This window comes from Indicator indicator, chromosome 1 (assembly GCF_027791375.1).
Source record: "Indicator indicator isolate 239-I01 chromosome 1, UM_Iind_1.1, whole genome shotgun sequence".
NCBI classification, from domain to species: Eukaryota; Metazoa; Chordata; class Aves; order Piciformes; family Indicatoridae; genus Indicator; species Indicator indicator.
The window spans coordinates 11334411-11362369 of NC_072010.1; the positions used below are offsets into that span (position 1 = coordinate 11334411).

The window sequence follows — 27959 nt, forward strand, 5'->3', positions numbered from 1 at the left end:
AAAAAATGTAGAAATCCAGATAGATTTTGATGAGGATAGTGTTTCAAAAATTCAGTGACTAAAAGCCAGACAAAATTGGACAGGAAATGAAAAATAAAGGTTGACATAACTACTTACTTTGGTTCACAAGTCATTGCATAAAATGAAAAAATAGTGCATCTTACTCAGACTTCTGTGACTGATGTGGGTTAAGGTATCAACCCCATTCAATGAAAGGTATTTCCATAAACAGGAAATACTATTAGAAGACAAAAATCCTACCCATGTTAGCTGTACCACAGACAGATGAAGAGTTGTACAAAATAAAGCAAGGGTTATATTCTGCATCCTTATTTTACAGATGCATTCGTAAAGCCTTGGTCTTGAAAAGCAGAATATGGAAGAATTAATGCTGCTAATTTCACTTCCCTAGTGGTCTGTTTATGAAAGCAGGAGCTTTTAATTTAATTTTTAATACAAATATTTTTCATAAACCTTTGCCAACAAGAAGAGTATTTAAGAATAAATAATGGATATGACACTACACATGTATGTATATACATGTACATAGAGAATGTAATATGCTCTTTATATAATAGGAAGCATTAAGACTCTATAGGCAATCTTGATTTCAAGATTTCTTGATGTCAGAGCTTCATAGGAAAACTAAGGAAGTGTACAGGTTAATACAATTTGAGGCCAGAATGTAAAACTGCATGCTAAATATGCCTTAATACAGTATGCCAGGTATTTGCAATAGGTTTTGCCTTCTATATGCACTTTGAGAATCCAGGGCTAAGAACTGTCAGGGATCCTCTTGCTAATCCAAGTGCAAGAGGAATGAAGTTTTCACCGTATTTTCCAGTATAAATGGAAGACTCCTGAAGAACTCAATGCAAATTGATGCAGTGATAATTAATATGCAAATTATACACATCTGTTCCCTTAGGATGTCACAATTCTGGTAGTTTGTTGTTGTTGTCTTTTTTTTCTCAATAGGAATGTGCTGGATATGAAGCACACTGAATCTATTTCTATCACTTTGTTTTTCTACAAAAGCAACCCACAAAGAGTCTCTGTTTTCAGACTCATTTTTATTGGCAAGGACTAACATAGATACACATCCCTTGTTTCTCTTTCATTTGCTCCTTTCACATAACTTCACAGTATCAGTTTTCTTTGCTCCTCTGGAGTAGGTGAAATCATGAAAATAATTTTGTTTGGATTATTTTATTTCATTTATGGATATTTTATTTTGTGGAGAAATTATGACCTGATAGTACTTCTTCAATGTCACAGCTGTCCTTCTTCCTCAGCTAAAGTATATATCCTTAGGAATCATGATTGGTTATCTGCACATAATGTGCTACATAGTAATTTCTAACAAGTGCAATGACACACCTCACAAGTAAGAAATGTCTTTTCCCACTTGTGCACAGCATAATGGATGCCAAACAAAGTCTTTCATGACAATAAAAAAGAAAAATCACAATACTATGAAGTACTACAATACCACTTAGAGAATAAGGTTTTGAAGTTTCACAAAATTGCTGAAAACCTCTCCTCAGGAAATTCTACTCTTCTTGATAATCGATTCTGCTCCTGAAGCTCACAGTGCAGCTCTGCTGCAGCACACTGCTTGACATCTCACCTCTTTGATTCCCATTCTTTGTGTTCTTAAGAATTGAGCAACTGGATATAAATCATCACTGTACTTAGATTTGTGTGTGTGTGTGTGTGTGTGTGTGTGTGTGTATGTGTGTCAAGTTTTGTTCTCATAACTTTTGAACAATGTGCTCTAAGTTTTTTAAATTTCTTGGCTGAAACAAATGGTTTCCTCATATATCACACTTATTGTTGTTTGGTTGGTTTGGGTTTTGGTTGTTTGTTTTTTTTTTTCTTTCTTTCCTCTAGATAAACTTGCAGTATATAATTACAGGTATTTTCATTATAGTCTCCAAGGGATAAGTCCTTTTGTCACCTCTGCTGTTCAGTGCATGTATTGATTTTAAAAACATTTCCAAATGACTGCAAAGCCAAAGGATACATTTATCTTGCTGGCTAAGAGTGGGTGCTCCCATTTTGCTGAATAACCTCACACTAGTAACAAAAAAACACCACTATCAACAACAATAAAAGAGACATTTTCTGCTTTCTCTGACAGGTTTCAGGACACAAACCATGAGATCCACGGTCAAGCATCTGCTGGATGTCAGAAATGCCAATCACCAAACAACCACCACTTTTCTTCAGGTACATCTGTTGGGTGGCCCAACATTTCAAAAAATCAAGCAACTGTCTAGACCTAGCCTGTATTCATTCTTGGCTTTCGTTTCTTAAAATGCTCACCTTACAAACCTAGACAATAAATATAGACACACAAAATAATTCACTTTAGACACATTCTACCATGTTAAATACTTACTATTTGGCTGGACACAAATATCAAAACTTTTTATGTTTCTATGATTCTTCATTATAATGGAAAAAGGAGTTTTAAGAACTGGCTGCCTCATGTTCCACACCTCTCTCACTAACCAAGGTGTCATTTCCTAAGGGCTTATACATCGATTTACATATGTGTTGTCCCACTGGGTTGTAGCTTACAATCTTATACAGGAAATACTGGGATTTTAAAAAATGCTCCTTTTTCAAAATCAATCTCATATTTACCCTTCTCACCCTACTTTGCTAGGCATTCACTTCTACACAAGACAAGAATGTCTCAGAGTGTTAGGCTGAAGCAGCTTTGAGAACAAGTACATCTGGAATATAAAGAAAAATTGGTCTTAAACTACTTAAATACATTTTAAAATCACATTTTTACAGCTAAAGGATGTACATATGCATAGTTCACAAACATAGTGGTGCATATTTGACAAAGGGCCACAAAGATGACTAAGGGATTGGATCACTTTTCATGGGAGGAAAGGCTGAGAGAGCAGGGACTGTTCAGTCTGGAGATGTCTCAGAGGGATCTTGTCAATGTGTACAGATACCTGTTATAGGAAGCAAAGAATATGGTGCCGGAGTCTTCACAGTGTTGCCTAATGACAGGACAAGAGGCAACAGGCACAAACTGAAATAAAAGTATTTGTTTTGGAACATGAGAAAAAACATCTTCAGCTGTGAGGGTGGTCAAATACCAGAACAGGTCACCTAGAGGGACCATACATTCTCCATGCCTGGAAGTATCCAAAAACCACCTGGACATAGCCCAGAGCAGCCTACTCTTGCTGGCCCTACTGTGAGCAGAGGATCAAGGGTGACAATCTCTTTGGTGCCTTCTTAGTTCTTCTGTTCTACGATTGTAGATTTGCTTTCATGTTTTGGAATATTATCTTATCATTTATTTATATAATAGAACTGCTTATATAAAGGTGCTATACATCTCATTTTTCCAGATCTCTCCTTTTTTATTTCTTCCTTGTTGGAAATTGTCTGGAAATGAGCATAAAATAAAGTACACACTGGATACACAGTGGAAGATCAATAGTTTTAAAAGAAAAAGAGTATTGGCTTAGAATAAAGAAATGTAGTCATATGAAGTACATGGAGTTGCACAAACAGATTAGAGCACAAGTAATTTAAATGGAAATAATGAACAAAGGTTAATTTCATAAAGTCTAAACTGAAGAGCACAAGAGGTAATTGCAATAACTTGATAACACAAGTTTCCACCTTTTTTAGTGTGACACTACAACTAATGAAGGTTCAACAAACTGCATTTTTTTTTTCTAACCTGATTTTCATATACCTACAGAATAAACTGAGTGAAAGGATTTTAATGTACTGGATCATGGCTTTTATACCACACCAGAAAACTTTCAAAACTTGTGTGGCTGCAACATAAGTACAATTCTGAAAGGCAAGCACTGTGGATATAAGCATTACTAACAACATAAAAATCTGCATATTGTACTATCCTTGATATCCTGTGCCTAATTATCTCAATACAGAGATTCTTTGCAAATGACTAAAGACTGTCCTTTTGTCTCTAGCCAAAACCATTCAGCTAGCAACAAGGGAAAGGAAGATAAACTACACTGTAAGAACATCAAGCTAAAACAAGAGTATTTATGAGTCATGTGTGCACTAAATGGTGCCAGTTCTCTAGGACTCCAAAGTACCTAATAATTAGGATACCTCTGAAAGCACTTGGACAAATAAGTAGACAGCACAAACATAAGATGGTAACAAAGGAACATCTAATTTTCATAGTATGTATATGCATCATCAGTTCAGTGCCATCCCCTACAGAGCAAATAAGGGACAATGAAGACAAGAAATAAATGCTTGTCAAAAAAAAAACCCAAGAAAACAAACAAAACCCAAAACCCAACAGAACTCAAACAAAACAACAAACAAAAAAAACCCATGAAAATGAGATTTAATACTGATGAAGCCTCAAAACTTTTATCTGGCTTCCAACAGTGGGATGTGATGTTCAGTTCTTCCATGAATATATCATACCCTAACAGAATATTTTAATATGAGAACATAGGAACACAGAAGAACATGTTACAAGTAAGGAAACAATAAAGTGAAAGTTTCTGATCCAAGCAAAGAAAATATTCTGTTGCTACAAAAAGATGGTACAGAACTGTGTTGAGAATAAAGAGCAGTATTTATCTTTAAAATCTCTGATACATTTAAAGTAACTTTTTTTCCAGCATTTTTGCATGCAATTAGTTATAATCCCTAAGGATATTTAAAAATATAATTTAATTAAACATTGTAATAAAAATGTTTATTTTTATATATTTGATAATTAATATTTCCTGGCGGTGGTATCTTCAAACACCACCGTAATTTATTTACAAAAATGTTGTCACAGGTTCAATCATTTGGTTGTGGGTTTTACACTGCACATATAAAGACAGTTAAATGATTTAAGCACAGACCTAACCTTTCTAATACAGCAATTCAAATTGGAAATACAGGTGCTGTGATCTGTGGTTTTCCCACAAATGGGATTCTGTGGCAGATTAGCCAGGGACTCACAACTTGCTCCTCTGTCTGGTATCTTCCCAGATGCTGTGTCTATAATTCCAGCAGTCCTTGGCTCAGAGAGGGCTAGGGGGTCTCTCTCTTGTTATGCCCAGTCACTGGGCTGTAGCCTCTTCCGGGATTCAATTCCCTTGGAGCTTTTCCCCTTTCTGCCTTGGTCCAGGTGCAAGGCCTGGGTGAAGCTGGTCTGCTAGACCAAGTTCTTCAGCTGCTTCATCATTTGGCTCTTTTTGCTGTCTGGGTGAGAACAAGGCAAGTTGCCTGACTTCTCGGCTGGTTTAAATACTGTCCCAAGACAATTAACGCCCTCTGGTAACACAGAACCCTGATAACTGGACCTCTAGGATGGGGCATATCCAAACATGGCCGGGGCATACACAGTTCACAGCTGTGTCACAAAGCTGACCCTTCAGGACAAACATGTAAGCCATTAAATATGATTCTGCTATCATCAGAAGTCCACAGACTTTGTGCATACCTAACAATGCAGGGTGTCTGGACTTGTATTAGCCTGAACTGATTTTCATAGAATCAGTCAAGGTTGGAAGGGACCACAAGGATCATCCAGTTCCAACCCCCCTGCCATGGGCAGGGACACCTCACACTACATCAGGCTGGCCAGAGCCTCATCCAGCCTGGCCTTAAACACCTCCAGGCATGGGGCCTCAACCACCTCCCTGGACAACCCATTCCAGGCTCTCACCACTCTCATGGGGAAGAACTTCTTCCTCATGTCCAGCCTGAATCTCCCCACTTCCAGCTTTATTCCATTCCCCCTAGTCCTGTCACTACCTGATAGCCTAAAAACTCCCTCCTCAGACTTCTTGTAGGCCCCCCTTGTAGCTTGTTTTAACTGTGAGAGTAATTCTCCAGCCATCAATCAAATTGAGTTTTGCCTGATTAGCTCTAGCTTAGTTCTGTGAATGTAATTCATAAATTCAGAGATTAATAGAATACCAGGTTGTAAAGGACCTTGAGGATCATCTAGCCCAAACTTTCAGGGTAAGAATATAGTTTAAATGAGATGGCCCAGCACCCTGTGAAGCTGAGCCTTGAAACTGTCTAATGCAGGGGAATCTACCACCTCCCTTGGAAATTATTCCAATGTGTAATAGTATGAATGGTGAAAAAAATACATGTTAACAATATGTGTTAACAAACCTACATTGTGTATTGTAGTTTCACATTGTGTATGCCTTTTCTGTAATAGTTCATTTTGACTTCAAGTGTTAGTATCATTATAACTGGGCTAACAACTGCACTGTATTTTAATTCTACTCATAAAATACTAATGAGACTTAATAAATCTTTGCATCTGTGTATAACGTGTTCTGTTTAAGCCCATATCAAAACTGTAGTGTAACAAGACTTACATTTAGGAATAAATTCTAATTGAGGCTTGAAGCAACTATATGTATTCTCATGTGCTTAGCTACTAACACCAGAAATGACAATACAAGTGAGTTCCGAGGAGAAGACAACAAAAGTGTAACAGCTGTTTTAAAAGAGCAGGTGTTTTCATACAGAAAAGAACAGCATTAGTAAAACTCTTCCTTATTTTTTTGTTTCCTGTCATCCAGTGAATTGAATCAAAATACAGATAACACTTTCCTGATGTTAAGTATCTCCATGCAGGAGTTACTTTCACAGTCAAAGACGACTTAAGTGATTCCTGAAGCACTTAGTGACACCTCATGTGAATTCTCCAAATACGAGCTATCCCTCTTCCACTTGTACCTGTAAAGTCTCTGCAAGGTCCTTAAATTTCACAGATACTTCAAATTTCACAGCTACTTCAAGTACTACAAGATACACAGTACCAGGACTTTCAATGACTCAGCCAAGGAATCACCACCACCAAGGGGCATACAAGAACCTGTCTGCCCATAAGGAAAGATTGCTGGTATCAAGACTGTATTATTTGCAGATTTTTTTAAAGTAAATTTTAAAATTTCACTTTAATCTGTCCCTAGCCACTGGCATGCAGATGAACTGCACTATGAACTGCATAGCCACATTTCAATATCTAAAGGGGACCTACAGGAAGGCTGGGGAGGGACTGTTTAGCAGGGCTTGTAGCGACAGAACAAGGGGCAGATTTAGGCTAGACATAAGGTGGAAGTCCTTTACAAGAGAGTAGTGAAATACTGGAACAGATTGCACAGAGATGTGATGGAGGCCCCATCCCTGAAGATATTCAAGGTCAAACTTGATGGGGCTCTGAACAACCTGATCTAGTTGAAGATGTCCCTGCTCACTGCAGGAGTGTTGGACAAAATGGCCTTCAGGGGTCCCTTTTAACCCAATGCATTCTGTGAGTCTGTAAAAATAAAGAAGGAGAACATATGCTTCTCTACTCATTTTCCTTAAAGTACTTTTTGCATCGCCTGCATGTACTAAAGCTAGGAATTTCTCATAAACTGACTCTAGTAAAAGTACATGGAAACATGCCAGCCTTTGATGAACAATTTTTTTCTATTTAATTATGTGGTTTCCTGCCTGGCATGGTTTGTTTTTATTGAGACCAAAAGCCTTTATAGGCAGGGATACTTACGTTCTTCTCTGTGCATAGAACATATATAAATGACCATTATAATGGCACATGCTTTGCTGTTCAGCACACTTTCCACCTTCATACACCCACCCATCCTTCAAAAGGAACAATCTCTCAATCACTAATACAAAATTTTTTCTTTAACTTATAATATCTATTCTTTCCAGTACCCACTGTCCAATACCCACTAACATTGTACCCTTTTTAACTACAATTAATTTGCGAAAGCAGAGAGGTATAAACTGCCTTTGACTGAAGAAAGAAAAAGCTATGGGCATTCACTTAGACAGCAATGACAAAACTGAAATTACATGTTGTTTTATTTTACCACTCCAAATGTGCCAGATGTCTTTGTGCCCTATAAGCTAGCCTTATTTTTCTTTGTTTGTAGACATACATATATATATACACATACACATATAAAATAGAAGCAGTATCCTTCAGTATCAGATAAAACCACTGTTACTGATATCAATTTGTTGTAATTTTTTAGTATAAATACTGCAGATCTTTTAAGTCAAGAAAAAGTGGTTTGAAAGTAAGAGAAAGACATTTACTGCAGAAATTGTCTTGAAATTTTAATGCATGAAATGCTGTTGTGCAAGCATACCACCAACTAGGAGGAAAGTTTAACTATAATTTTAACTATTATGCATGCTTTTGATACCGGTCATTATTTTGGTGATCTATAGTCTTAGTCTATACACTACAGAGTATAGCCTATAGTGTAAGAAATGCTCACCTACTCTACTGCTGTGGTAAATTCAATGAATTTGGATTTATACAAGACTGGTTAGAATCTGTTTCAGAAATTTTCTCCCCCTGCAGTATTTTGTGGTCTTCACACAAATTATACAGACTTGTATGTGAATATATGCAACAAAAGAAACTATTACGTAATGTATTTTGACATTTTGTTCACTGTGATATTATTAGATAAAATTATTTTGATTCTCAGCTCATGGGACGACCTTTTAGCTACACATAAAACAGCAGGTAGCTTTATGGAAATGCTATCCCTTTTCAAAATACCCTGTTTCAGAATAGAAAATATTAACAATATCCTAAATAGAAACTCCCTCTCCAGTTTCCTCTGAACTATCAAAAGAGATTCAACATGCCTAATGTTTACCAACACACAGAAAGTCAGCTTCAGATGAACTACACTGAATATAAGCACTGAATATAAGCTTTTCTCAGCTCATTCATTTGCAAAGTGCAAGTATTTCAAGTGACTAAGTTGAAGAAATACAACACAAAAAACTTAGCCATAACTTCTCTCTGTTCCCTTTTATCTAAGAAAGGACCTTCAATACCAAGTAGAAACATTATCTAGCTTGCCTGCCTAAGGACAGAATTTTTTATTATGTTCCATATCGTGGCAAGTAAGACCAGCAATACTCAGCATTGTGAATTGATCTGAAAACACTCCATAAATACTACTAGGTTCATGGCTTTTAGATTCAAGTTGCAGCACCAAGATCCACAGGAGCCAAGATCCTTTTGAGAAAAACCTATTACACTATTTATTCATTATTTATAGTCCTTTGTTAAAAAGAACTTGGAAGATTGATCATCTGTAGTGAATTTAAAATGCACCCCTGCCCTTTGGCAACCAAATCAGCAATAATGTTTTTTTTTTCTTTATTTGCTTTGTTCTTATTTAGTCATAGCAATTATTTCTATTATGCTTTACTCCCTGTAATTTTATGTTATATAGAATGGTACTTATTTGAGCTAAAACAATTGCTCTCAGTAGCTTGAGTGGGTTTTTTATTGTGATTATTGTCATTCCATTACAAAAGGAGAGCACTCAGTTCTGCATACACAGACCATTTAATATCTAAGCTCTCTAAGATTCAACCACCTACTACAGAAAAAAAAAAAGAAACAAACAAAAAACCACCACCACCAAAACCCACAAAAACAACCCACTATGCAAAGAATGAAAAAGTAAGTTAAAATAGTGAGCTATCTTCTTATCCCTCTGGTACCCACCAATTTTTTAAAAAGCACAATAGTAACAAGGAAAAATACTGTACTGATGTATCATTAATTTTTACATTTAATTATCACGTGGGGTTTTTTTTTGCCACATGAATAGCTTTAAAGATAGAGACACTGACCAGTAAATACCAGTAAGAAAGTGAATCACACAGAGCTGAACCTGGGCTGAAGTCAGAGTGCACGTGCTTTTCCACATATACTCTCTCTCACCCCAGTATATTCTTGTCAAAATAAAGAGACCAGAACTGCCATGGGAAGCCAGGTTTCATATGGCAGCAAAACAATGTTCCACATTGCATTCTCTGCCAAATCCATTGGCCTTTCTGCTCCTGGTGGATGCTGAACTAATGGTTTCAGAAACCTCTTGGCAATGACTCCAAGGTCCCTTCCCAGGTTTTAACAGGTATTTGTAAGCCCAGCATTACAGTTAAGTACAATTTAAATTACTTTTCCCTTGTTGCGTTACCTAACAAGTTAATACGAATTTTAGCTGCCAGCTATTTGCAAACTCCTTTTAACAGTTCCACTACCCACAAGGTCTGATCTCCATCCCCATTGGACCCTTCTGTTTTCTCAAAAAAAAAGACCAAAACTATATTGTCAGCTTGCCACTCTATGGAGAGCTGTTTGTAATATTAGTTCACACACAGTTTTGCATTCTAGTACTAAGTTCCTTCAGGACTCTCAGATGAAAGATGTAGTCAACATCTTAAATTAAATTTTGGGTACAATTCACCCGATAAAATACGAAATTCTTCTTCAGAAAGCAAGACACCACCCACTTACACTGACCACATGGATTAAAATTTACTTCATGGCAGTAGGAGCTGGTACAACTAATTTAGATATAAACACAAGCAGAGACATGCAAGACAAATTGCATTCCTAGAGGTGTATTCTTCCAATAGTTAAAACTGGTTGAGAAGCCTTTTCTGCTTTATGAATGATTTATGACAACTTTATGTTTTATGACTGAATTAAAGATATTGATACTTAAAACAATGTAGGCTCTGTCACTAAAAGCACAAGAGTACACATGAATCTACTGAATATCATGAGGACCTAACTAGATCATTAGACACCATCCTCCCTTTGTGAGTTTAAGCTCATTCTTAGTTCATACAAGAAATGTCTTGCATGATAAGCTGCAAGCGAAGGCTTGCCAAACAAAACACAACAAAAGCACTTCGATGGAAATGAGGGAGAACTGCAGAAGTGCAGAGCACCTGTAGGTGGACCTGATGGCAAGAGTCTGCTTTGAACCCACATGAAGAGCTGTATTACATTATATAAGGCCAAGTAGTCTGAAATTCATACTCTAAATGTTCAAAATTGAGCACTTACACTGAAAGAACACGGTTGACCTTAGTCTTTTCCAACTCTCACCTTTCAGTTCATGTGTAGTAATTCTGAAAACACATTTGTGTTTATAATGCATTTACGAACACTAGTGCAATGAAGAAATAGTTTGGCAATTATTCAATTTGAAGGGTAAGTGGATAGAGATTTGCAGTTCGTAAACAAAGAACCTTCTGTATTATGGCCTAACTGGCAAAAATACTCTAGAAAATCTGCAATCTCAAAATACTAAACATTATAAATATAGTTGAGTCTGTATCAGGGCATGAGAAGTAGCTATGATAAATAGAGTATCTGTGTAGAATGAAAGATGACTGAGGCTACACGTGTAAAAGAAATGAAATCTTGACCCAGGTCTATTTATCAGAAAGACCATGGAAGTCTGTCACAGCATGTGGCCCTTATTAACTCATTTATATAAAGCTAAGGGAGACAACTGGAGTTGAAAGACACAAAAGCAAGCAGTATATTAGCTCCTCCATATGAGACTTCGATGAGTCAGAAACAAAAGGAACAAAATCAGAATAAACAAATACTATTTTTAAAAATGCAACAGTAGTATTCTTCCCTAATATCTCATATAACTGAGCTGTACAACAGGCCTTTCATTTTTAAACATATTGGTAGTCAGAGATGAGATGCCACCTAATTTGTTTTCCTGGGGCAGTATCAAACCAGTTTGAAGTATCTGACAGGAGAGAACAGACTCAATGTGAATGCTAAACAACAGTACAGCAGAGCTACAATCAGACCAAATTAGAGTTTCCAGTATGTCTGACTGATAGGATAAAATTTCCAGAAAGCAGTTAACACTTCCAAACTCAGTAGTAATTGGGGTTTGTCCTACAAATAAGCAATCATACATGATACTCTTCAGTAGTTGTCACCAGCAGATGTTCAACAAGAATTGTTTGCACCACTAAGACATGTTTACATGTATAAGGAAGTGGTTTATACTCTGCTGAAAACATGGTGAGTTAGATGCACAGTCCTCACCTGCATACTAACTCAGTGTTCCTGAAAACCAGGACTGCTACTGGCTGACAACACAATTTAATCACATAAACCAAATAAACTGAGTCTACAATATTTAAAAATAAAATACTGATATTTAAAGAATTCCTTAGAAGGGGAAAAAAAATATTAGTTCACTTACTCTATAATTTACTTACTATTTTATTGTATACTGAAGCTTGGGATGAATAAGCCAAAACCTTGAGGTTTTGAATTTTAAAACTTTTGTGCACAACTTGACTTTCAGTAGCATGAGTGAATGTCCCATAGTGGTTGCTATTCCTACAAAGTGGTGGTCAATGGAGTTAAATCCAGTTGGCAGCTGGTCACATGTGGTGTTCTTCAGGGCTCAATGTTGGGACCACTTCTGTTTGACATCTTTATTGATGACCATGATGAAGACAGAGTGTCATCAGATAGCTTGCAGATGACACCAAGTTAGGTAGGAGTGTTGATCTGCACGAGGGTAGGGAGGCTCTACAGAGGGACTTAGATAGATTGGATCAATGGGCCAACACTAATGGGAAGAGCTTCATCAAGGCCAAATGCCAGGTCCTGCATTTGGGTCACAACAGCACCAAGCAACAGTGTGGTGCTTTGAATATGCTTTAGGGGTGAACTTTGCAGAGTAGGGTTATCGGTTGGACCTGGTGATCCAGAGGGTTTTTCCAGTCTGAATCTTTCTGTCATTCTGTGATCCAAGGTTAGGGCTGCTTGATACAAGACAGATGCTTATATGAAGTGAAGCAAGATCTGCAGAGGCTAACCAAGGCAGCTATGGGGTCGTAGTAACTGCCCTGTGAGAATTTCATAACTTGGCAACTGTTGCATTCAGAAAGAAAGACTTCCAGTTTAGGCCTCCTTTTGAAAAAACAAACAAACAAACAAAACCTACAAACAAACGAAACAAAAAAAACCAAAAACAACCACACAAACCAAAAATCTACTAAAATGTATCCCTGGACCACTCATTAGTGCCAGGTTAGTGATCATACCTTTCTTGTAAACTACTGAACGACTCTCTTCAATGAAAGTCAGTTCCTAAACTTCAGTCATCTAACACTTCTATGCTGAAAGAAGGACTAATACTTAGTGTCAGAACTAACAATCACTGTAGACAATGGGAAACTAGACAAAGCAATCCTCATGCTTGACCAACCAAGTACAGGACCCTAATCTAGAATGCAAGACTTTGCTTTACTGTCCTGGAACTCAGGCAAACATGAGAATGATATTACAACCACAAGTAATAACATGGCACAAAAGAATATACGTAAAAATAAAGAAGTTATTGCTCTGTATTGAAAGTTGTTTGTGTTTTGGCAGACGTGAAAGAGACTGCATGACTGCTAGCATTCTTTTATACTCAGAATAAAAAAATATTACCTTAAACAAGAACTATTGGAACACGCCTCCTACACTCAGTCTGCTTAGTTTACCAAAGAGTACACCAGCTATAAATTAATAATAGCCTACTTGCATTAATATGTGGAACAAAAAATGTGGTAAGCAAGGATCCTTATACTAGCAGTCAAAAGAAAGCAAGCACATTAGCTCAAAGTTGAAACTTCATAAATGGAGCACAGAAAAAGGAAAACACTTAAATACACAAACAAAATAGCAAGGGTAATAAGTCACTAGATTCATCTCTATAATCCACACTTCAAGCATTTTTCTCCACGTTGAAGTGGACACAACCGTAGCTACATGGGATTGGAGCTCCTTTATAAACATAACAAAAAAAAAGGTACAAGAAGGAAGAGTAAATTCTAAAGCACTGACTCATAAAAAGGTGCCCAGCAAGACTCAAAACACCAGGGGTTCTGGTCCTTTTTTCTTCTACTGAACAAGTGTTAACATCGCCCAGCAATTCAGTTTCAAGTAAGACCACAGCAGACAGTTGTACCCTCAGAGGGCATATGAATTTATCACTACATCACAATTTATATGGCACAAAGCTGAGTAAGAATTAGATCTAAAAATTTCATCTCAATAGACATAAATATGAATTATTTTCGTTTTCAGTCATGATACTTTAACCTTTCCTTAACCTTAGCTAGCTGTCTTGCAATTTCTTTCTAGCTCACTAAACACTATTTCTGATTGAACTTTTAAAAAAAAAAAACAAAAAAACAAAAAAACAAACTTGATTGTACATACAGGGCTTTAATTTAAGCAATGGTATCCAAAATGGTTGCCTTGTTTTCTCAAGAGTGACAAATCTAGAATATATGCTTCTGCAATCAAAACTCATTCAGGTCTCTGAGCTTCATATTAACTCTACTGGACATTTCAACAAAATACATAACTTCTAGATAATAACCTTGAACCAAGATCAAAATTTTAAATCTAACTCCACATCCCTTCAGAATGTACCATTTTACATTTAACTGGACAGTAAATTCTTGTAGCCTCCTCTATATAGCTAAGTACCTCTTAAAATTCAACTGTAGCCATATTCTCAGTGGTGCAGTTTTGCAGCAAGTATTTGCAATCATTTTGTCTCCACATTCCAATAAGAACTATAGTCTGTAACTATCAAATAGGGATACTTAAAGGAAACATAAACCACATAATTGCATCTCTCTTAGCCAAACCACTTAGATTTTGGATGCAGAATATATTCTGTCAAGTTGATTACTTGTCACATAATAACAGAGGTTCACTCCATGCATCTATACTAATAATGCTCTGGCTTCTTCTTTGATATCATAGATTAATTATGCCAGTCAATTAAAGCAAAGTTTAAAATAAAGGGTCATAAAAATAAAGATAAAAAAAGATGCAGGGAAATTACCAAAAAAAAGGGTTTCATATACTGCCTAAACAGTGGATAAACACAGAACAAGAGACAGAGTGGCTTTTCCAACAAGTAGTAAAAACTGAGGTAGAGATCTGAAAGGTCAAGGAGGATGAAGCTAGCAAGATCATGTGCAGGTACCTGTTGAGTGAGAAAGCAGTAGTTAACAGAAATAGAGTTGAACTGTGCAGAAGAACAAAAACGTGGCACCTGATAAAGACACAGGGATTTAGCAAAGGCTACAAAGACAGAAGTGTGACAGGAAGTGCTAACCTAAAGCATGAGAAGCAACACAAGGAGTCAGGGAAGAAGAAATGGGTTAGCAGTGTGAGATCATGCTACAGAAGAAGTGGATTTATTCCCAAACCTTTTGCAATATATCAAAAATCATGTCAATAGTAAACAAGGGACTGAAAGGTGTCAACGGGGTAACACAAATCTGAGTACCTACCATATCATATATACCACAAAGGTAATGACTAGCTCTGTAGGTTTAGTGCCAGTGTTCCTGATCTGCCACGCTCACAAAAGTGTTAAAAAGGCAAAAAGATGTAGAGTTCCCACTCCTCCCTGTTCTCAAAAACAGCAGCCTCCAGCAAGTGCCTTACATGCAATATATCTGTTATTGAGAGAGAAACTAAATCGTTTCAGATAATGTGGTTCAGAATATGGCATTATCAATCATATAAATAAGACTCTCTCACTGTCCTTCTCTTCCAGTAGGCAGAAATGAGTTCTGAAGCCACAACTTAACCATTGTAGGGTGTTTGGATACAAGCTATTCAACTCTATGAAACAGTTTCCCTTTTTAAGATTTTTTTTTTTTTGCAACTTTTTACAAGCTTCTCAATGACTTAATACTGCAATTCATCCATTTCATAGAAATATTTGCACGGGAGGCAATATGAGGGCTTTTTGTTGTGGAATCTAATAACATAGTACAGCATAGTTACAGAAACTTGCAACAGAAAATAGAATAGACCAGAGGAAGGCAAGACAAAACTACTGCACAAAACATAAAAAATTTCAAACCATTTCAGATCTGCAAAATAAATGTGTACTCCACTTAGCTTTGCTTAGATCAATTACACCGTTGTTTCCATAGTAATAAGCTTCAAAAGAAATAAAAGAGGGTATAAAAATACTGACAAGCAATTAAAACAACTGTGACACACAGAGAGCTCAAGATAATGAGATGTCTTACTCAACAGTTGTATGGGTGGCCTTGGTAGTCCTGGATAATTGATTCCAAACGTTAAAGGTCTCACAGTGCCAGAATGGCAATTCAAACAATTCTCTGCCCTACTTCATACCATACTATTACATAACATGCACTTGTGAAAAGATAGAGGACACCTCTGTCCTGAAAGCTAACTTCATTTTTGACTTAAGACTAGAAATCTTGGCTTGTCATCTTGCATCGGCTATCTTTACGGTCTGTGCTCTGTAAAAACAATTACACAGCTATGTTGCTTATCCTAATTGAAGAAATTTTGTTTCTGTAACTTAAGACTCTTTATATTTATAGAATCGATCTGATATTTGGTAAAGCACCAGAATGAAAATCAGAGAGAATCTGCTAAGGGAATTTAAAAGTTTACTTGTTGCAAGAGAGCACAAAAATAGAATTATACAATATGAACTTTTTTAGTCTCTTACGCCAAACTGTCGTCTCCTCCCTTTTTTCCATTCTGTGGGACAGAACTCTTCTCCTCTGGTAAGCAATGCCACTGTCTAGAATTACAGAAGAGACTAGGCACTATCTTAAGCATAATACCTCAGGAGATTCAGCTTGAGGACAAAACTGATGAAGGAAAACAAAAAAATCAGAACAATTTTAGTTGTATTGTGACTCCTTAATGGCAACAGTGGAGAACAACCATGAAACCCCACCTATCTGAGAAGGTGAGTCAACATACATAAGCTTTTTCCTTGTTCAGTCAGGTCTGTGGTGAACAGAAGCCATCAAACATCAATATTGCTTTAACCTGAAAATTCGTCTGCATACTTTTTTTTTGTAGAAAACTGTCAGGTTTAGAATGGCACAAACGTACTTTTGATGTCTTTTTTCATTTAAGCCCTCTTACTCAAGTATGTCTGAAACAGCCCCAAAAAGCAGCCAAAACAGTACATAAAATGAGGCCACTCACCCTTAACGTAAAATCAAAGCACCCAGTGTATCTTCTGTACTCAGTCATCTTGTCAAAACTGACCTCTGAGAATCTGAGCATCAGGAGATGGAATACATAAAACTTCAAAAGTAGCCTGTTGCAATTTTCAAGTTTACAATTAAAAAGGGACTGCCTGATATTGTATGATTACCAGCTACATATGCTTTGTTTTACCACAGAAATGCCTTGCTAATGACTTATCAGTTTATAGGATAGCAACATGAGTCAAGACATTTTTTACTGCAAGAAGAAACTATAGTCCAGACAACCTTACCAGAAATGCCCATTTAGTAATTTAACTTTGATGAGCAGGATAGAGAATTTTTATTTCATTGTGTTACAGAATAGCTTTCATCAATGAGTAAGACAAAACACAACGTATTCCATCACTTGCTGAATTGAAAAATACAAAAAACAGTGAAAGAGGGAACATGGGGGGTTGTGCTGATTAGTGCATCCCATCTGCTTTTTGTGATTCATTGTCAGAGTCAGCATGAAGGAGAATATGAGATTACACATCAGGATAAAGAAAAAAAAGAATACAATACCCTACATTCAGAAGTAGTAACCTGTTACTTTGACTCATGTATCATAAAATTGTACTGTAAAGATACTCCTTTCCTCCAGCTCCTAAACTCTAGAATACAGCTCTTCTGGTTGTGTCAGGACAAAGGTTTGGAGGTCACAGTGAAAGTCAGGTCTAGGGGAAGTTCCAGGTTTAAAAAGAAAAGAAGTTAAAAAGAGTTTACAGCATGCAACAGGAAAGAACAAACTACTGAAGCCTTGAACATGACTTTGAAAACACAAAGATTAAAAAGTGAATGGGTTATCAATTGTGCTACAGCTCCATTAGATTTTCTGTCATTATCACTAGACAGGAGATTTTATCAAGGGAAAAAGTACAGATTCAGTAATATTCAACTTGGATAACCAAGTAAACATAGCATGGCAACCTATCACTTCTATGTTCCCATTAACAATATATACCTTTGAAACTCTGTGTTGTTTCATATCAAAAGGAAGACAGACGTATGACAATCTCCTGAAAATAACAGGCAGATTTTGAACAATGTTAAGCACCATTATTTATTTCCTCTTAACTGGGCACTAGGAAAAAAGGGTAGTTTTCCATCTGCCTTTACCTCCCCCCTAGGAATGTTTGGTTGTTATGGAAATTACAAGTCGATGAACCGCTGGACAGATGTGAAATGTAAATGGGTGTACATGCAAAAAAAGCTGCTTCACTCAATAAGCATGACAGAAAATCACTGTCTTGTGTATGGATAGAAAGTACCCCATAAATGGCCCTCTCTTATAAGCCAGGTCATGCATAGAGATAAAACGGATCAAAATAATAAAGATACAAAATCATGAACGTATTACAAACAAAGTTCACTTTCCATAAGCTAGAGTATATATGTATTTTTGCTATTTGGAAAATGAATTTTCATATCACCATTTCCTTATTTTTATAAGCACAAAGATGGAAAATATGAAGTGGAACAAAAAATAAAAGCAGGCATGATTACTTTGAGAATTACTGTTGGAAAGGGAATGGGATTGAACTGCAGGCAACTGAGCATAACGTTCAGCATCACTTGTCACTCTTCCCAGGCAGGATTCATCATCCTAAATGCTAGACACATTTCTCATCTATACACCTACAAATAGCCCACAGAAGGAAATAAGAACTTCTTTGGTCTGGTTCAATTCATCCAGAAGCAAGTATGGAAAATAGATTAGACAAATAGTGCCCCTCCAAGCACTTGTATCTCTCTGTGGCTTCTAAGGAGCCTAGCTAGGATGACCATTACAGGTGCAGAGGTCCAGAGAACAGACTTCTACATGCTAAACTAGATGACTCTCAACTCATGTAGCACTTTGCAGCTTAGGCCATATATCAGCTAAAATCTTCAGAGCACAGACTGCAACATAGCTTTATACTGTAAATGGTATTATGAATCTTCAACTTATAGTTCACCGTAAGTGCATAAATATTGCAAAGGACCCTCTAAAAGGCACCATATACTTAGGAAAACAACAAAATTCCTGAAGGGTGGCAAAATATATATTTAATATAAAAAATAATCCATGGCTAATAATAATGTCTCTTTACTACAACATAATTACTGCCCCAAAATGGTAGCAACCATTTCAAAGTACAGAAATGAATTATATTCTACTTTTTAAATAATAAAAAATAGAGTAAGTTTTATGACAAAGGTATTATTTTTATTTAAAACTACTTTTAAATGTTCTTATTAAAAAGCTTTCAAAAACTTCTGTTTTCATCTCAATCACAAAGTCCATACTTTTCTTCCTGTCCCATATTTACAACAAAATTTTGGAAAACAATTGCACTCCAAAATTTGAATTCACTAACAGAATCCTACTCAACATCTGAATGGAAGTAAGTCCAACCTACACAGCAGTAATAAAAAAGAAATTAAAAAAAAAAAAAAACACCAAAAGGCAGCACATGCTTTAATTTTTCAGGAACTTACTCACAACTTTCATTTTCTTTTTAGAGTTTTTAAAATATAATAATTTGCAAATTTAGGTCCATATCAGATTCACTGATATCAGCTGAAATAATGGACCAAAAGGAAGAACTAAACCAGTTGGCTTCATAAGGCTTTGATGAGTACTAACTTTAGGCCATTCTGCTGGACCCTATGGTTAGAAAGAAAATCTCCAACCCATTTATTCACAAGTTAACATCTCTAGAACAACCAGCAACATGAAACTCTTCTAGCACCACTGAAATAATCTGTAATATTTAACCTTATATGTTAAAATCAGGTAAAAAAAAGAAGTTTAGCATTTGTACTGTGAGAAAGAACTTTAGTTATTATATGGACATACAGTGATGCCTACACCAACAGCAGCTTATAAAATATGCCATAATATTCATAATGGAACATCAAAAGAAAAAAAATCATAATCAGGATATTGGGAGAGCCATTATTCTTGCAAAAATACTCCAAAAGTTGGAAGAAAATGGATTTCATACACCTATTTCTCATGACTAAGCATATGCCTCAAAAACATACAATAATGCTTGTTCTCATCTCTGAACTGAAGCATAGAATGGCTTAAAAGCACAGGATCTTCTACTACAAAACAAGAATTATGCACATGAACCAACCAATGGTATCATGGGGTGCATCAAGTGTGTCTAGCAGGTCTTGGGAGGTTCTCCACTTCTTCTCTGCCGTGGTGAAACCACAACTGGAATACTGTATCCCTTTTTGGGATCCCAAATTCAACAGAGACAGGGATCTGCTGGAGAGAGTCCAATGGAGAGCTACAAGGATGAGTAAGGGACTTGAACATCTCTCCTATGAAAAAAATACTGAAAGAACTGGGGCTGTTTAGTCTTGAGAGAAGGTTGAAGGGGAAGGGTGCGTGTCAAGACGTGGTGCCCAGTGACAGGACAAGGACCAATGGGTACAAACGGGAAGAGAGAAGTTCCACCTCACTATGGGGAGAAACTTCTTTACAGCGAAGGTGATGGAGTGATGGAACAGATTACCCAGAGAGGTTGTGGAGTGTCCTTCTCTGGAGACTTTCAAAACCCACCTGGACACATGGCTGTATGGCCTGCCCTCGGTGATCGTTCTTTGCCAAGGGGGTTGGACTAGATAATCTCTGGATGTCCTTTCCAACCCCTAATACTCTGTGATTCTATGATTATACACATATACACGTATATATACACACAAACCAACACTGAGGAAAAAAAAAAAAAATCAAATATTTCATTTTATTCCTTTGACAATTTATACACAATTATTTTGTGTTTAAACCCACTTTGAGAGCCCTGTTAAGAGTCCATACAAGCATTCTAAATCCTATCTGGATTTTTTTTTTTTTTAATCACTAAGTTACCTATTCAGTTTATCTGTCTTTATCATTACCCCTTAAAAGAACAAACTCTTATTTAAACCATTCTTTGTCTAATGACAGATTAAAAAAACAACACCTATTTAATAATTATCACTCAACCCTAAACCCACATGTTAAAATCTATACAAACCCTAAAATCCCTTCATGTTACCCTCTACCACAGCTACTCCGAGTATTTTAGTGGCACAATGTCATTAAACAGTGTAAAATATCTGGTAAATATCATGTTACCTTGCATCTAATTGTTCAGGTTGGAGAAACGCTCTTTCCTAATCCCAGGTACAGTTACAATGGGGAAATATTTAGACAAGCACAACTGACAAGTTCAACTGAATAATTCATTTATTATCTTAGCAAAAATACACACTAAACTAGTTTGTTTTTTCTTTTTAACCGAAATCAGCTCACTTATAGCTCAGTTCATGCTCGGCTGGATCAGCCATTCAACGAAATTTGTTTCATTTCAAACAAACAATCAAAACAGCTGACTATGCACTGTTTCTTTACTTTCATTTTAGCAGGAGCATTGTGGTTGCAGGAATACAGCCCTAGATTAAACTATTAAAATAAAACATCTCTATTTCTTGCATGGATTAAAGATTGTATTAACTCTCCACTCCAGTTTTCTCCATGATATTTGCTGATGCACTTCAGCAGCTTTTTTTCACAAAAAAAAAACCAAAACCTTCTTTCAGTACTGTCTTGAAAGTAATACATCAAACAACTTATTCTTTAGAAACTGAAGTACTGCTTAAATTGGTTCATTTTCTATTTTATTCTTTTACTTCTTCATGGATTTGCTGACAGCATGCAGATGAAAAACATTTTCTTCAATACTTTACTATTTTTAATTCTTCCAACAAATCCAGCAAGCACAATTTCATTTTTGTGCCTTTCTGGAAAAAGACATGCATTAGCCTGTGCTAGACAGTAACTGAGAAATTTACATTTACATTGTACTAGAAACTTACACTCTTGCCCTAGCGTAATTTTTTAACCACAGTTCTCACTGAGAGGTATCAAAAGAAGTGAATATACTTGATGCTATTTAACATTACTATTAAATAATGTTCAGCAGTTGAAGCTGATGATCTCCAAGATCTCCTCTCAACCTCCAGATGCCCATAGAATCGTAGAATGGTAGGGGTTGGAAGGGACCTCCAGAAATCATCAGGTCCAACCCCTCTGCCAAAGCAGGATCACCGAGGGCAGGTCACACTGCTCTGGTGAGACCTCACCTGGAGTACTGCATCCAGGTCTGGAGCTCTCAATATAGGAAGGACATGGACCTGATGGAGCGGGTCCAGAGGATGGCCATGGGCACAGTGCCCAACCTTTATTCAAGTAGATGCAGCAAACATAGATCCTAACAAATTTTGGTTTGATGTGTTCTAAAGATATAAGATCAGGGTAAATCCTTTCAACATTATAAAAATTCCACCCTGGCAAATATTTCAAAGCACTGAAGTTATCTGACATTGAAATACCACAAACACTAAGTAAAATCTGTGAGAAAAGTATATTTACACATAAAAAAAAAACGTATATGCAACAGTAGCCGAACCTACTGAAACTATAAAGATGTGGCTGCTCTATCTGAGCAGACAAAATTTTTCTGTCCTCTCATGTCTTACAAGAAGTGTCTCAACTATTAGGATGAGCTGAACTGACACCAAATGACAACACTGCCAAGTCATTGGGCAGAGGCTGTGACACAGACACGTATGTGGAAGACCCCTGCAGTAATGAACAAGCACGACCCAAGGGCAGCAAGTGCATATCCACACAACACTGCGCTTCCAAATTCATTCTCATTGCTTTCGAAATCCTTTGGTGGTTCTCGTCCCATTCCTTCCATTTTATGTTCTCCTAATTTCTAACTTTGCTCCCAAGAGTAATGCCTAGTCCAGCATTCAATCATACTTCTGCCCAGCTGGCTACAAGACTAGCTCCCATCTGCTTTCAACAACTACCAAATCCAGTCTCCAGCTTGTCTGAACTTTCTACACAAGTCTATTTCACCCCTCCAGTCAGTGTCCAAGTTAGTCACCTGAGTTTGTAAAACAATAGCTAAAGTGTTAGCATTTACAAAGTATGTTGTGATCTTCCCACTTGCTACGCCATACATGGTGAAACCCAAGCAAAGATGAAAAGATGCACTTCTCTTACAAATGAAATGAAGTGCTCAATATCGAATTAAGCAGAAACTCTCCTTCTCCCTCCTTTTTCTTAAAATTCAAAAGTGTGTGACTTGAATCTTCAGCCACACAATACAAAGATGATATTTTAACACTGAACTTCTTTGGAAGAAGGGAGAAAACCAGTAGAGAACAAGGTTTGTTGAGTCATTTGCACTCACTGTTTCTTGTTTTAAAAGTTCAAACAAGGGGCAATAACCAAAAGAAAAACATGATTTTGCTGCTCTGACACTCGCAGCAAAAATACTCCTCGGTATTTGCCTTTACAGTGAATAATAGTGTAAGTCTTGAAAATGTTGCTAAGAAATTTCAGACACCTACTGTGAACATTGCTCTTGAATCTATCTGCAACTTCCTTTACAGTATGGTAAAAGTCAATCGTTTGAACACCTTTAACTATACATTCTGCCTGAAAAAGAGTCCAGGTGATCTCACTACTCTTTGGAAATAGCTCAGAAAGGCAAGACTGACTTAATCCCAGAGTGACAATCACTGGCTACACTCCTCCTCTGCCTCATTCTTGAAGGCTTGGCATGAACTGGTGACAGCAGGGGTCAAATGTACTTTCCATAGCCTGTTTCAGATAAGGTCTTTTTCAGGGAACATGAGCAGAGGATGCAGAACATGCAAATCTAAAACAACGTTAATACGTTGTGATCACCTTCATGCAATGCTAAGAGCCTAAAACTGAAAAGTAAATCATGAAAAACCCTACACCACACATATGGATTCCTAGATGCAAGTCTCCAGACTTTTGCCAAGTCATTACTTGCTTACCAGACGTAAAAACAAAACCAAAACACTCCAGGGTATGCTTTTCCCCAAAGTTTCTGATATACCAAAATTATTTTAAAATTACCTGGGTATTTTTGTAATGCAAAAGCCTCCAAAATTAATATCTGATTTTTCAACTCTTCTCTTAAAAAGCTAATGCATTATTAGCAACACAGCTGAAGCTTCTCTTTTCAGAGAATCATTTTCAAGTAAGTAGAGTGCCTTTAATCAGTGTATGACCTCTGAATAGTCCAGACATTACAACATATTCTGTCACTGATACCAAAACCATTTAATTTTGAAAACTCAATTTAAAAGGTTTTGTATTTTTTTTTTCTTTCTACCACAGAAACACTTTCTGAATCATTTTAGGAACTATGTTCTGCACTTGGTGGAAGTTCTGCTTGTAACCAGTGCTTCAGTGAAAAAAGACAAACAGAAGATGAGTGTAGAGATGAGAGCATACACACACAATTGTTTGTGAAAAATTATTATAGACATTGCATGTATACAATTTGTAGAAATAATTTGAAAAACCCCTGAAATGACAGCTGGGATAAATGCAACATACCATACAACAGTGTCTCGGTTTACAGAGCAAGACAGGCTCTCTAACTCGTCTCAAAGTAGGTAAAGAAAACACTCAACATCAGGATTGGATAGAATTAGAAGTTTAAATGGAAATACTATTCAAAACTACATACAGCCATGCAAAAACACACAGAATACAAAGAAACCCATGGGCCACGATTCTCCAAAACCTCCTAAAGCTAAAGCTTCCACACACCTTCCTCCAAACCAGGCCAAAATCCCAGGCTTGAATGCTCCTCCTCTGCTATGCCTCTCTGCACACCCCAACACTCGAGTGACGCAGCCACCAATTCAGCTCGCCAGCCCCAGGGCGAGCCAGTCCGCTCCAGACCCAAACTGGCAGCACGAGAGAGGCCAAACCAAGCCTCACTCCCCTGCACCAAACCCGAGATAAGGCTCTATGCATCCTCCCAGGAGCAGAGAGGGAGGGAACAAAGGGGAAAGAACAGCTTGTCCTGTTCGGGTTATAGACATGCAGAGCTTATGGGAATGAAATTACAAAAATTACACTTTCCGGTGCACCTCCTGCATCCATTTAGCCTCCAGAGGCCAATAACTTTATGGTTCTTAAAGGCACCCAGTCTCAAACCGTAACAAACAGCCTAGCAAATATCAAACATTTAATAATAAACTTTTACCTTTACTTTTCTGTGCCTTGCAGCAAGTAATTTATTACTCTCAAATATCCCAGTAACACCTGTTGGACCTTCAGCAGGTCCATTTTAGACACCTGCATGACAGAAAAGTTTTAATGGCACAAACTGGGTTCTTTTCTTTTTTTTTTCTCTGCATAGAAATAGAAATAAAGATATAGCATTCATAGAATCAATGAATGGTTTGGGTTGGAAGGGATCTTAAAGATCATCTAGTTCCAAGTCCCCTGCCATGGGCAGGAACACCTTCCACCAGATCAGGCTGCTCAAGGTCTCATCCAACCTGGTCTTGAGTAACTCCAGGAAGAGGGCATTCACAACCTCCCTGGGCAACCTATTCCAGTGTCTCACCAACCCCTCTGTAAAGAATTTCTTTTTAATATGTAATTTAAACCTACTGTCCTCAAGCTTAAATCCATCCCTCTCATCCTATTACAAAAAGCCCTTGTAAGAAGTCACTTGATACTAAATAACTCTGAAGTATTTATTATGCCTTCAGAATAGAAAGACCACTAACTGCTGTTTTATCATGAAGGGAAAAAAAGGGAAAAAATCCCAAAAAAATCACAGTGCACAACTGCATGAAAACAAAAAGAATCATAGAAAGAATGCATCTTAACACACCTCTGAGAAAAAGGGACCCAACCCAGTTCATCCTGGATCAGATTCTTCCTGTCACAGCTTCCACCCAAAAAGCAACAGTTCCATTTTCAAGGTACCCCACCTCTGATTTGCTTTATTTCTTTCCAGCATTCAGAGACTCCTCTTATTACCGATTTTAAATCTAATTTTATTTCTTTTTGTACATTTTTTTCTTGGAGATTGTTCCCCAGTTTTGCATTCTCAGACTACCCAGTAATTACAAAGCTCAATAATAAAACTGAGAGGAAAAAAAACAGCCCAAAACCTATGTCTGAATATCATGAAGTCATTTCCAGTTTTCCAAACAGAGAAATGTGCTTTTAAACTTGTTCACTACAGGCCCTTCTTATCAGATATACCTCTCAATACATCCTTCACCTATAAATTCTCAGAACCTTCAGCTGTAAACAACAGTTTGGATCTAAGAGAATTTTAGTTTTTCAAACTTCTTGTGGTATCATTACCAGGGCAGGTTACAAGGGCTACATAAATGGCAATAGGAAATGAGTGGTAGTTGAAGGCCTCATGATGCCAAGATATGGTTAAGACTGAAGACAGGGGTTCTGGAGAGACAGTAAAAAGCATTTTGGAGCTTAAAGCATTTTGATCTAGTTGTCTCTCAGTATTACAAAAGCTATTGCTCTTTCCTCAGTCTTACAATCTTAGGTTTGCTGTGCACCATGAACACTAGAAGCCTATATGGTGCGTCAGGAGATTTGCACTTCATTATTCAAGAAAGCGTTTAACTTTTTTAAATTTCATGTAGCAGATGTATTATCAGAGCAGCAAGTTATTCAATCAATAGTATTTCCTTTTGTTTGCTGCACTAATTAAATTGCATTGACACTAAACTGTTTCTCTCAACAGGCTTGACCTTAAGAAGGTCTCACTGGATGTTCAAGTTCTTTCTGAAAACAATTATTAGCTGCTGTCCAGCCCATTATCCACTAGTTGACACCATGAGAATAAAGCCAACAACTAAACTCTTCTCTTTCATCAATACTTTCCCTCTAAAGAACAAAGTTTAGCATTTTTTGCTTGTTTCGTGGGTTTGATTCTTTTTAAGGTAAACAGCTTGTTTCAGTACAAACAATGGAGTCAAGAAACCATCACTGTGTTACAAACAATTTTTTGTAATATCTTTAATAGAAATTCTTGTGTTATTCAGCATAGACAAATCTCAACTTCCTCCTCAGTTCATATTGATTCCAAGATGAGATCATGCTCAGCATTCAATAAGCACTGCTGACTCCTACTAGTATCTATGTTATCTAAGGCAGCTCTGAGCAAAGCAGGTATGCAGAAAGAGAGATGGGAAGGCTAAAGGACAAGAGAGAAAAACAACCAAAGTGACAGGCAGTGAGAGCAGAGATACAAAACTACTTCAGAGCATTATGACCTAAAATAAGGGCCCCTGACCAGGTACCCATGTTTGCCAGTGCTGTTTTACAGATGCAGAGCAGCACAACTTAGGCTTAGTCCTCAGACAAAAAAGAAAAAAGAAAAAAGAAAAAAAGAAAAAAAAAAAGAAAACCAAACAAACAAACCACCAGAAAAATAGTTTCTCCATGAGTAAGATGTACTGCAGAAATGTTGACATGAAACATCAGGGCATGTCTATTACTTGGAAACAATTTTCTTAGAATAAAAGTTTTTAAGTTGACAGCTTTAGTACTATTGGTAAAAGACACATCTGTGAAATAATTGGTTATATCTACTACTACAAAAAAAAAAAAAGTGCTAGAAATATAAAATACATGATTAGATTCACTTGTTCATGAAAATCAATACATACTGAATCATTGAATCAAAATTCCAGGTTTGCTAGCCTCCAGAAATAAATAGTAAAGAATAAATGATAAAACATGTATTTAAATAAGCAGGCCCCAACAACGTGTAACAGTTTTTTCATGAATGCTCTGCAGATACTTACATGTTGAGCAGACTAATAGTGCTCTCACCACAAGCTCACAGAGCAACTTCCACTTCTGCTGCACTTTGGAGGTGGCAGCTGGAAGAAGGATCTCCGCAGGGACGTAGTACTGAATCGAATAGGTCACAAAAATCCCAAAGGAGTACAGAATTTTTACAGCCTGATATAACCTGTTCAAAACATTTAGACATGTTAATATCTGTTGCAAACTTCATCAAATAAAATATGGTTGAATTTTTTTTTCCTTTTAAAGGATTTTCCATCATATGACATTTGAGAATTCATTAATGGCTAAGCAGGCAAACCCCCACATTTTAATTAGATCCAAATTCTTTAACTCCTACATAAATTCAGATATTCAACTA

The 27959-nt window shown here is 36.9% G+C and overlaps 1 protein-coding gene across 1 annotated transcript in view; it reads right to left on the reverse strand.

Moving 5' to 3' along the window:
- Positions 1-27959, reverse strand: part of SLC36A4 (solute carrier family 36 member 4) — a 98795-nt gene that overhangs the window by 24969 nt on the left and 45867 nt on the right. Inside the window, exon 9 of the mRNA XM_054383875.1 lies at positions 27595-27764. Coding sequence (XP_054239850.1) covers positions 27595-27764 — 170 coding nt within the window. The remainder of the gene's footprint in view (positions 1-27594; positions 27765-27959) is intronic.